The sequence below is a fragment of the Sus scrofa genome, chromosome 9 (assembly GCF_000003025.6).
Source record: "Sus scrofa isolate TJ Tabasco breed Duroc chromosome 9, Sscrofa11.1, whole genome shotgun sequence".
Lineage (NCBI taxonomy): Eukaryota > Metazoa > Chordata > Mammalia > Artiodactyla > Suidae > Sus > Sus scrofa.
Window position 1 is genome coordinate 39,584,870 of NC_010451.4, and position 12,699 is coordinate 39,597,568.

The 12,699-nt window shown below is 41.0% G+C and overlaps 1 protein-coding gene across 18 annotated transcripts in view; it reads right to left on the bottom strand.

Moving 5' to 3' along the window:
- The window catches only part of ALG9 (ALG9, alpha-1,2-mannosyltransferase), a 100,882-nt gene that overhangs the window by 65,653 nt on the left and 22,530 nt on the right, over nt 1-12,699 (bottom strand). For 16 of the 18 annotated variants that reach the window (XR_002346925.1, XR_002346926.1, XM_021102094.1 and 13 more), the window contains 5 exon segments: nt 10,413-10,535; nt 6,855-7,009; nt 5,097-5,226; nt 4,329-4,476; nt 3,086-3,215 (listed from right to left, as the gene is read on the bottom strand). Coding sequence is in view for 15 of the 18 variants with exons in the window: in XM_021102094.1 (XP_020957753.1) it covers nt 3,086-3,215; nt 4,329-4,476; nt 5,097-5,226; nt 6,855-7,009; nt 10,413-10,535 (686 nt within the window). In the remaining 3 variants the exon portion in view is untranslated. 18 annotated transcript variants of the gene reach the window in all.

Sequence of the window (12,699 nt, forward strand, 5' to 3'; positions counted from 1 at the left end):
CAAATTGGCGATATTTCACTCTTTTTTATGGCTGAGTGATCTTCCATTGTATGTGTATAAATATAAATGTGTGTATATACGTGTGTGTCTGTGACTGTGTGTATAAATATATATATATTTACATATCATATCTTCTTATGCCAATTGTCCGTACTTGGGCACTTGGGTTGTTTCTACGTCTTGGCTATTACAAACAGTGCTGCTGTTGAACAACAGCGCACCTATGAACATGGATCTTTTTGAATTACCGTTTTTGTTTTTTCCTGATGTATACCTAGGATTGGGATTGCTGAATGATATGGTAGTTCTATTTTTAGTTTTTTAAGGACCCTCCATTCTGTTTCTCCATGGTGGCTGCACCACTTTACAATACCACCAACAGTGCAGGAGGGTTCCCTTTTCTCCACATCTTCTCCAGCATTTATTTTTTATTTTATTTGTCCAGCATTTATTATTTGCAGACTTTTTGATGATGGCCATTCTGACCAGTGTGAGATGATACTTCACTGTGGTTCTGATTCACATTTCTCTAACAATTAGCAATGCTGAGCATCTTTTCATGCACCTCTCAGCTACTACAGCTTTAGAGACAGCTTTCCCTCAACATCACAATCCCAACAGTGATGAATATTCACTTTTCTTTTTTTTTTTGGTCTTTTTGCTATTTCTTTGGGCCGCTCCCGCGGCATATGGAGGTTCCCAGGCTAGGGGTCAAATCAGAGCTGTAGTCACTGGCCTACGCCAGAGCCACAGCAACGCGGGATCCGAGCCGCATCTGCGACCTACACCACAGCTCACGGCAATGCCAGATCGTTAACCCACTGAGCAAGGGCAGGGACCGAACCCGCAACCTCATGGTTCCTAGTCGGATTCGTTAACCACTGCGCCACGACGGGAACTCCAATATTCACTTTTCAAAGCAGAAGGCATACATAGGCTAATTATTAGATATTCAGCAGCACCATAATAGGTGCTATGGAGAACAGAAAGAAATAAGGTACACTCGCTCTCTCCATAGCGTTCACAGTTTTATGGGGAAAAATATGTACGCTTCAGAGATATGTATCTAACATAAGACATCAAAATTAAATGGCTAAATGAGCTATATAGATAAGTATTTAAAGGACTAATAAAAATAAAAAATAAATTAAAAAAAATAAAGGACTGTTCACTATGGACTTAAGCAGCTGGGAAAGGCTTCAGAGAGGAAGAGTTGTGACAGTAGAAGGCAGACAAGGGAAGTCCAGGCACAATCACCAAGATAAAAGCAATGGAATGGAAAAAGCAATGATGAGTCTGGATGGACTGGAATAAAAATCAAGTCGAGGAACAATAAAATTAAGGAGAGAGAGATTTGGGCAGATTTTAAACCCTCTTAAGGTTCTTTTACCTCTAATTTATCAAGTACGCCATTATCAAATTAAGAACATTTGTGGGGAAATGTATGTGCCAGACTCTGTGCTAAATACGACAGAGCTATAATATGCAATCTTACATTGTTTCTTCCAAAATAGGTATCATCATTCCCACTTCACAGACAGAAAATGAAATGACTTTCTATGTCACCAAAGCAAGCAACAGAGCTGGGATTAGAACTCAGGTCTACTCTATTCCAAAGTCCACAATCTTTTTTTACTACCCTGACTGCATCACTTCCCAAAACACAGCAGTGACAACATCACTCTAACTTACTATATCTTCCCCCTTCACAGTGTATTCTCTTACCCTTTTTTTTTTTTTTTAACCGCTGCACCTGTGGCATATGGAGGTTCTCAGCCTAGGGGTCAAATCAGAGCTGCAGCTGGGGCCTATGCCACAGCCATGACAATGCCAGAACGGAGATGCATCTGCAATCTATGCTGCAGCTTATGGCAATGCCAGATCCTTAACCCACTGAGCAAGATCAGGGATCGAACCCACATCCTCATGGAGACTACTTCAGGTCCTTAACCTACTGAGCCACAAAAGGAACTCCTCCCCTATCCTTCTGACTATCCATGTACCTGGTGATCCCCTGTACATCAACGTCTGCTCTCAGGACACTATCTGCAGCTAAAATGAAAATGATCAACAACAATTTATCTTGCCCAGGGGACTTTCGTTGTCACAGGAATTGGAGGCTTAAACCAGAAGGAAGCTCCAAGATAAGCCACTTAGTGGGATACATTTCTTACCTTCTTGGGGAGCCAAACCAAATATGTATTTTACAATGTCCATTTTCAGGTCTTATAAGCTAAAGCTCACACAGTAAGAATCTCACTCATCAACCCCGAGAGTCTCTGTGGAAGTCTTACCTGCCCCCAATATGGGAGACAAAAGGCCAGCCGTGGCTGCAGGCTTGCTTCCGCAGAGCACCGGAAGTCCTGCTACTTCACATTTTAAGTATATGACCCAAGAAAATCTAAACATAATGTATTTGACATTTAAATTGTTAAATATCTCTTAAAGAGAAAGCTTGCCAAAAAATGTGCTTTCTAATAATTCTACAAGATAGTCCTTTACTGTCTCTGGGAACCAGGAAGGTTCTTACCTTTTCTACAATCAAAAATTTTACAGGTATCATAGGGCACAAGCGTCATTTCTCAAAGGAATTGAAATAAAACCCACATGGGATCTCAGAGTGTGTCAAGATGAGTGGGCTGGAGAGCACGGCCCTGACAGACTGGTCATGGACTCCACGTGAGAAGAGCCTTCAGTGACTGTCCATTTGCTAAAACCAGGACACACTAATAGTTAAGTCAAAGGTCTACCAGTAACTTGAAAGTTCCCCACCAAGTATTTTAATGGACTAAAGAATGATAAGAATTTCAGAATGTACTGCAAAATGATGATTCGAACCTAAGAAAACTTCCAGCCCAGCTTAGAAAACATGTTGAATTATATATTTTACACAGAAAATAAAGAAGGTCATCTGAAAATAAAAATTATACTGTTCATTCCTTCTCAACAAAAGCTGTTATATCCCTCACCCTAAAGAAATCACTGTCTAAAAAATTTCCATTTCATCAACACTCTAATATGTATGCCAACAGATGTGAAGGGTAGAACTCTTTCCAAAGTAGTAAAAGGGGAATAATGCCCTTACATATCTGGATGGCTCCTCTAGGTTCTGGTCATTCATGTCAGTAGGAACAATCCGGGTGGCCAGGGGTCCCTCTGCAAAAGGTTTTGGTAACTGGCCTCTGAACTCTGATGGAATGAACTGAAGCTGCCAACTGTCAGAAACACAAATAAGGAGAATAAGAAAAACACAAGGGGCTCGTCTTGCTAAATGTACTTGAAATACACAAGCAAAAAAAAAAAAAAAAAAAATCTTTCATGTGAAAAACATTTCACTTGGAAAAAAATATTTCTGCTAAAACCTCAACCAGAGAGCAGGGAGGCAAAGGTCACAATTCAGTCCAAAATCGTTGAGAAATTTTCAACTAAAGTTCTCTCAACCCATGTCACCAACTCTCAGTGGTGCAATCTGCCACAGTGGTCATATACCATCAAACCACCAGAAAAAGAGTAAAGTTTATGGCCAGTTCTCACTTCATCCGAGGGATTTAAAATTAAAGCAAATTTATCAGGTGTATAAAGAAAATAGTGAAAAATAAAAACTCACTGTGGAAGAAGTACTTTGTTCCTGACTAATCCTCAAAAGTATCTTTGGTTATGAAACTATTTCAAATGTAAAAGGCAAAGCCTAAACTTAACACTTTAATTAATATTGACTGATATAGGATCTATCAAGTAAAAGACATTAATTACCACCAGCTAAGCTACAGAAGCCAGCCCCCAAATGGAATGACATGACTCATCTTAACCTTTCTTTTTCCCTAAATAGGACTCTTCTCCCCGAATGAAGCAAATACAAATGAATTCTAGAGCCTTTGCCATCACATTCAACAACAGACAGCATGGGGAAAGTGGTACAGATGTCTGAGCCACAGCCTTCCCCAGTGTCCATACATTGGTAAAGACAAGCACTTCTCTAAAAACACTCTTTTACCTGGAGTTTCTGAACCACTTTTAAAAGTGGATTGATATCAATTAATTATAAAAATTTAAATAAGACTCCCCAGGAAGAGGCACCAGCAGGAGCCCAGGGTCCAAAGTGTGTTCACAAGTCCCCGGGCCTCCATGCAGGATGCATCGTCCATCAGTGCTCGTCCGCCGAGCACAGGCCGTGGGTGCTCAGCCCAGTCCCCACAGTTCTCTGAGATGGTAAGTTATTCAAACACTTGTCAAAAATCTAAAACAAAGGAAAAATTAGGAGGACATGGCCACAGAATTGCTATTTTTATGCCTTGATTTAAAACTCTGAGACGTAAAGAGCAACTTACTTCTCAGGCAGAAGGAAGCTGCTGGGAAATCGATGCCACTCTTTTCCTACACAGACGTTAACAGGTCGGCCTTCTGGGACAGTGTGGATGGCTGGGTCAGTGGCAATTCGGTAAAACTCTGGATACAAATCAAGGGGCCCATGATATCCTGGAAAGGAGACAGGTTTGTGAAGGCCGAAGATGCGTGAGATGAGATTCTGACATTTAATTACTATACATGTCCCACTGTGGGATCCACGTGAAAGGTACACAGCAACTTCAGCAGGAAGCCCACTCTCCTGGCATAAAAGGTCTCTACAGTCATCAGGAAGAGGATTCCGGCAGAGGCTCTATGTTGCCAGAAATAATTTGCTTTCTTGCCCTTTGCAACACCCTTCCACCTTTTAAATTTCATGTTCTTTAAGCACATTTCAATATGCGGGATCCAAATAATGATCATAAGAAAGAATATACTCATGGGACTTGTGCCCCAAATTTGCATCCCAAGGTTAAGATTTCCTGAATTCATCCTTTAAAAGGAAAAAAAAAAAAATTAGAAGAATAAAGAAAAAATTTATAGTTAATAACACCAAAAGGAATTCTCCATCTCCTCTTCAATCCCAAGGTACAGAGGTCACACCCCAGTCTCAATATGAAGCTCACAGGTTCGCCTATAGAAAAGTCCTCCCCACCAGCTTAAGCTGAACTGCGTTAAACAACCATGCGTCAAGCAAAACCCGAGGCCAAGTGCCTTGTGAGTATGGGTTAAGATACTCTCAGTACTTCTACCTCTGAACAGGGCCACAGAGCGGGAAAAAGATAAGAGTCCAAACAGGAAGAGTGTTCCTAATGCCAGCCAATTAGATGTCACAGTATAATGCTCCAGGCGGTATCGCTGAAACACGAAGTGGTAACATTTCTAGAAAGAAAGAAAACTGTATTGAAAAAAGAAGATACTCCTTGCAGAATATAAATAATCACAAGACATCATCATGACACTAAGCAGGAGGAAGCAGCAAAGGAGGTTCGACCAAGGGCCTGAGCAAACACTTAGCGAAGTACCCACTCCAAATTCTAAAATTAAAGCAAACTCTGCTAAACTGTGTGTAGATCAGCCTAGCCAGAGGGCTTGCCAAAAATGAAAATTATTTGGATATTAGGGTTTAAAGTCCTAATAATTAATTTTTAAGTATTTAAACAAAAATGCTTTTTGATAGTTTTTTGATATATGAAATATCACAATCTATTCTGATATAGCCAGTTATTAGTCTTCCTTTTTTTTTTTTTTTTTTTTTTTTTGTCTTTTTGTTTTTTCTAGGGCCGCTCCCACGGCATATGGAGGTTCCCAGGATAGGGGTCTAATGGGAGCTGTAGCCACCGGCCTAAACCAGAGCTGCAGCAACTCAGGATCCAAGCCTCCTCTGCAACCTACACCACAGCTCACAGCAATGACGGATCCTTAACCCACTGAGCAAGGTCAGAGATTGAACCCGCAACCTCATGGTTCCTAGTCGGATTCGTTACCAACTGCGCCACGACGGGAACTCCATAGCCTTCACTTTCTTTATTGACAAGTTTTCATTTAAATTTTTAGTATTAACAAAATGTCTAGGAGTTCCTGTCGTGGCACAGTGGAAATGAATCTGACTAGGAACCATGAGGTTGAGGGTTTGACCCCTGGCCTCGCTCAGTGGGTTGAGGATCTGGCAATGCTGTGAGCTGCAGTGTAGGTCACAGACGCGGCTTGGATCTGGGCATTGCTGAGGCTGTGGCGTAGGTCAGCAGCTGTAACTCCAATTAGACCCCTAGCCTGGGAACCCTATATGCCTCAGGTGCAGCCCTAAAAAGACAAATGACAAAAAAAAAAAAAATTGTGGTGATGCTTACACAGATCTGGGAACATTATAAAACCATTGTATACTTTGAGTAAATGGTACTGTACACTTTAAGTGAGTAAATTCTGTGGTTTGTGAATTATATCTTAACATAAATCTGTTAAGAAAAAAAAAAAAAACTATCACCCTAATCTTTTCCTGCTAACTAGGAACAGTAGCAGTGTTTAAAAAAAAAAAGAGTCTGGAGCTTCTAAGGCTATACATACAGAGATATTCAAGATTAGTTTTGACAGGGAATTGACCTGGGCAGGTTTTAAGCCAGGATTACAGTGTCCCAAATTGCTAACTGTCTAATGTTATCCCAAACACTTAAGCCAGTTGCATTCAGGTCTCACAGCTGAAGAGCAGACATTCCATTAGCTCTGCTCTGGTGCTACCATTCTGTGCGAGGCCCATATAGTGACTTAAAAAAATTTCATAGCAATTGGATTCTTACTGGCAACAAAGACAAATTAACACTGCAAATATGTAATCAGCACAAAGAGTACAAGCTAAGTAATCAATACATAAAGCTGTAATAATATGATGTGTATTGGATTTAATGCATGGATAAAATATTTTAGGTGGAAGCATTCTGTAATCTGCCTTTAAGCTTTATGAACAATTTAAAGCGAAAGAGAATGAAGCAGACATACAGTTCCCCGAAACTCACCTGAAGGGCAGAAAGGGCCACAGCGCCACAGAGACATATAAGTGGATATACGGGGAAAAGAAATCTCTCCTCTTTGTGAGGCTGGATGAAGAAAATTATAAACCAAATATACATTGGAGCCAATGTAAGCCAATATGGGTGGCCCAAATTCTGAACTGTAAGATACAGAAAAATATCCACCTTTTACCATATTAGAACAAAACAGCATGTTCAGTTTTTACATTCTCTTTTCTCAACCCTGGGAGTATACCTAGAGCATCCCACGAAATGTTTCAACACTTGCTTTCACACTTTCTCTGACACAATAAAGGAGTCAGGAGTTCCCGTCGTGGCGCAGTGGTTAACGAATCCGACTAGGAACCATGAAGTTGCGGGTTCGGTCCCTGCCCTTGCTCAGAGGGTTAACAATCCGGCGTTGCCGTGAGCTGTGGTGTAGGTTGCAGACGCGGCTCGGATCCCGCATTGCTGTGGCTCTGGCGTAGGCTGGTGGCTACAGCTCCGATTGGACCCCTAGCCTGGGAACCTCCATATGCCGCGGGAGGGCCCAAGAAATAGCAAAAAGACAAAAAAATAAAATAAAATAAAATAAAAATAAAGGAGTCAAGTAGTAAGGGATATACACTCTTTAGCTCTCCCAAGAGATCCAATATTGAAAGGGAGGCACAATACTGGATTTAGCAAGACACAAATGAAAGTCAGGTGAATGGGTAACAGAACTTGATAATTTCTACACAGGATGAAGAAAAAAAGACTTCTCTCTCTGAGTCCTTTACTAAAACTAAAGGTTCTTGAGACTAGACAAAAGCATAGCATAAATTCATTTCTTGGGTTTTAATTCCTACATGTTCTGTTTAATGCATTAATCTTTTTATTTATATACCAAATGGCCTGTTCAAATAGCTATAGATCAAAGGAAAGAAAAAAAGTTGGATTCTCAAACCCATCATTGGTTTATCAAGCTAAAAAAAATGACAGTTTCAAAGCAAGTATAAAAACACACTTAAAGGAAGTTTCTGCAATACCCATACACTCTGTTTCTCAAAATGAAAGCCAAGATGTACTTAAAGCATGTAAAAGAATTAAAAGAATTTAATGAACACTAAGACCAGAGCACCTGCTGGAAAGTTCCTGTGGTTAGGTACACGAACACTGAGTAATAAGCCTGCAACCCACAGTGAAGGCATCCCCTGCTGTGCCTGTATTTGTGATAATGAGCTGGCATGGGAATCACTGGCCAAGGGTGGACGGATAGCGCCCCCTGGTGTCCATTATGTGCACAATGAATAAGTTTTGATGAAAAGATCAGGATTGTCATCAAAACCCACCCTGGCAATGGTGGGATCATATGACTCCTTAGCTATTTATGTTTTTGCAGAAACTCTTTAGGAATAAAAATTCTTGAAATGCAACAACAAGCTTATCTTTCAAACTCTTCATTCTAAGACTTGATCATGAGATTTTAAGTTATAATTTAAAACTTATTCCTTTCCAGAAGTATTTTAGGTTGGAATTTTCTTAATCATACGAAGAAAAAAATCTATCTTCTACAAGTAAACAATCATTTGATCTTCTGTGTCTTAAAGCTAAAATACATTTTAAAAATTCTGCCTAAAATTCTGCAATGTCCTCTATAAAATGTACAAAATTATAACCACAGTTGTATTACATGATCAGACAATGGGTAATTTCTTCCCTGCCTCCCTATATTTTTCTGCTTTTTCACTTATTATTTTTATTTACAATTTTTTCCTTTTTAAAAAGTATTGTTCCTATTATAAAAGACACAAAAAGTATAAAGAAAAAACAGGAGTTCCCGTCGTGGCGCAGTGGTTAACGAATCCGACTAGGAACCATGAGATTGCGGGTTCGGTCCCTGCCCTTGCTCAGTGGGTTAACGATCTGGCATTGCCGTGAGCTGTGGTGTAGGTTGCAGACGCGGCTCGGATCCCGCGTTGCTGTGGCTCTGGTGTAGGCTGGTGGCTCCGATTGGACCCCTAGCCTGGGAACCTCCATATGCCGCGGGAGCGGCCCAAGAAATAGCAAAAAGACAAACAAACAAACAAACAAACAAAAAGTACTCATTTTCTTACTAGGTGGACACATGGGTACATTATGCATATTTAAACCAGAACTGGATTCATACTTTAGAGAACAGCTTGATATTATATTTTTATGTTTACTGCCTTTACACTTACTACACAAGCATTTCCAAATTTTCCACAAACATAAATTATTTTTATAGTCAAAAAAAAGTGATCCTTAATAAATAAAAGGAATGGAGGCACAAGCTAATACTTCAAGGGAATAAACAGCTGGATCCAAATGTGGGGCACTATACAAGCTAAATGACATACTTCCTTCAGGAGAAAAACAAAAATGAGAGGGGAACCTCTAAAAAAGCTTATGAAATATAACACCAAATCCAGAATATGACTTGTTTAATCTGGCTTTAAACCAACTATAAAAGCTATTTTTCAGACAATGTAGGAATCTAAATATTACCTGGGGTACTGGATGATATTAAGAAGTTACTGCTAATTTTGTTAGGATAATGGCATCATGGTTATGTAGTTTTTTGGGTTTTGGTTTTTGTTGTTGTTGTTTTGCTTTTTAGGGCCGCACCCATGGCATATGGAGATTCCCAGGCTAGGGGTCTAATTAGAGCTGTAGCTGCTGGCCTACGCCACAGCAACGCCAGATCCAAGCCTCGTCTGTGATATACACCACAGCTCACAGCAACACCGGATCCTTAACCCACTGAGCAATGCCAGGGATCGAATCTGCAACCTGTGGTTCCTAGTTGGATTCGTTTCCACTGTGCCAGGATGGGAACGCCTGACATCATGGTTATAACAAAAGCCCTAAAACAAAACAAAGTGACTGAAGGCTGCTTTCATAGTCTGTGAACACAATGAACTCTTTATAAACCATTAGTAGTAAAGGCGCAGATTGGGAAATGGTATGGAGGGACCATATGACATCCAAATCAGACTGAAAAGCCTGAAATTAAACCTCTTTCCAAAGCTCATGTGTCTGTCTTCCATAAAAGAAGCTACAGGCACTTCCTGCCCAGAGCCAGGATACCCTAAGAAAACACTGGCTGTGCAATACACAATCAGAGTAAGCATCAAATTTGGGGGAATCTCTGTAAGATTTTCCACATTTTTAAGTAATTTTCCAAAGAAAGTCTACCTCTAGCATGGATTATCTTAAGCAATGTACCTTGTTAACACACACTTCTTTAAAACACAAAAGACTCAAATAGGCCTCTCTCTTGAGACTGTATAAGTGTTTTTGCCTCCCCAGGTGGTTCGGTAAATCACACAGACTTCCTCACTTGAAGGGATATAAAGCTCTCCCTCTGTCAGTTTAACTTGCAATTATTAACCACATTTTCACATAGGTTAAATAACATATGAATATAGATGGAAAATGCAATGAGCCAACCGTTTCCATAGGAAGAAAATGGAGAATAAAATGATAGACACTCTTTCGCTTCTTGGTATACAGTGTTACTCCTCTCCCCCGCCCCAATCCATCACCCCTTATGCCACTCACCATGAAATCTCTGCAGTAGGTGTTCCATCAAAGAAGTCAAAGGTAGGACCAGGAGAGCCAAAGCAAAGACTACATTAAAATTCAGAAACCCATTAATTAAATAGAAATGCCAGGGTTCTGTACCTGCGGGGGATAAAGAGATAAGAAATCATTAATGGATGCCTTGGGTCCCTGTTACAGACGCTTGACTCATAGTGTTCTTTGTGCACAGAATGATGGTGATCCAGTGCCTCCTGGGAATGGGCATCCACAAACCCACTCTCTTTCAAGCTCAGCCACACGCAGGAAGCACAAATAGAAGATAGGAAGAGAATGGGACTGGTCGTGGTGATTTAGATAGGTATCAAGTTTCAAATATTTAGCTGTATTTTCTATACTGATCACTGTATCTAGCCCAAATGGCCATGCCCAAATAGGACCAATACTTTTCTGAACAACCAAATAATATAAATAGCTTAGTGGTGATAGTGTGATTTATAATAAGAAATACATGTTTTTGTTCCTCACCCCCATTCCTAGTACTTCTAAAATTATCCTTGTAATTTCTTAAGCTGTGAGAGTCATAAAGGTCTTTTGTTATGCTAATTAGGGGGCTTTGGGGGCACTCCTAGGTAACCTAAGGATGGGGACTAGTTGCTAGGGGACTCAGCCTTACGATTGGAGGTTGGAACTTTCAGTCCTGTTGGCCCGCCCAACCTCCCATCTCTGGGGAGAGGAGAGAAGCTGGTAATAGTGTTTAATCAACGACGGTCAATGATGCTTATGTAATGAAGCCTCCATAAAACCCCAAAGGGCAGTGTTCAGAGAGCTTCTGGGGTGGTGAACAGGTAGAAGAGCACACAGGGGCTGTGGCGCGCCCAGAGAACAGGGGAGCTCCGAGTCTCTTCCCACATACCTCACCTGTGCACCTCTGCATCTAGCCTGTATCCTTTATAACAAACAGATAAACATAAGGAAATGTTTCTCTGAACTCTAGGAGCCACTGGAGCAAACTGACTGAACCTGAGGAGGGAGCTATTCTAATCTACAGCTGCTGGGTCAAGCCCGGGTGACAACTGAAGGAGAGGCAAGGTGTGGGGGATGTGGGTGCAGTCTTGAGGGCTGAGCTATTAGGGCCTTTCCCATTTTCTTCCCATCTGTTCATCCTATTTACATTCTAGTGTCTTTCCCCTTAATACACTGAACCACTATTCTATAGTGCATAAGTATATATATCTTCTTTTCCTAGGAAAACAATGTTCAGATACCCAGACCTTTCTCAGAAGTTTTGAGGACTCAGAATGAAACAAAATGACTGAAAACACAGGCCTTACTCACACAAGTTTTGATTCTTTTTCTTTCTTTTCTTTCTTTATTTACTTCGTCTTTTTTTTAGGGCCGCACCCGTGGCATATGGAGGGTCCCAGGCTAGGGGTCAAATCGGAGCTGTAGCCACTGGCCTACACCATAGCCACAGGAATGCTGGATCCAAGCCGTGTCTGCAACCCATGCCATAGCTCATGGTAACATCAGATCCTTAAGCCACTGAGCAAGGCCAGGGATCAAACCTGCATCCTCATGGATGCTAGGCAGACCCATTTCCACTGAGCCACAATGGGAACTCCACAAGTTTTGATTAACTAAAAATCCTTAAATTCAGATGAGGAACAGCCCCCCTCTGCACATTTGGCAGGTTTTTCATCTGCTCTGCCCCTCCCTGTGATTGCTTCAATCAGGCAGTGAATGACACATTCGGGTTTTAATCACTGTGTGTTGTGACACCCACCCTGCACCACAGCAATTTCCTGCAATCAGCATTGCTTAAAAGGGTAATCAGAAGGCAGAGGAATAGTCAGAAAAGCCTGATATTTTGCAGCTTGCACAGCAAAATAAGATTAGAAACCAAACCCTTAAGGCCGAAACATTTAAGGGAGGAGTAAGAAGAAGCGGCGTACCCTGAGGAAGGACTCAAGTTCAACTGTGTGTCACCTTTGGGGAGAGCCCTCTCCTTCCTGTCTAAGTACAAATGGGGACTGTTCAGGAACAGAGATTCTGTCCCAGGCCAAGTTCATTAGAGACATTTATATCTTGTATTCTTTACGAATAACCTTTCAGGTTACAGAAAACTAATGGATGGTTTTATTTTCAGAACAGAAATACACGTCTTCTCTGGATTTTAATTACTATTTAACAACGCATTTCCTAAACTGAGTCCTTTTGGAATGCCATCTCCAGAGAATTCAGTTTTTGCACAATCCTCTCCTGACCACCAGTGTGGTGGCAATGCTGTCAACCTTGACCCTCCTTT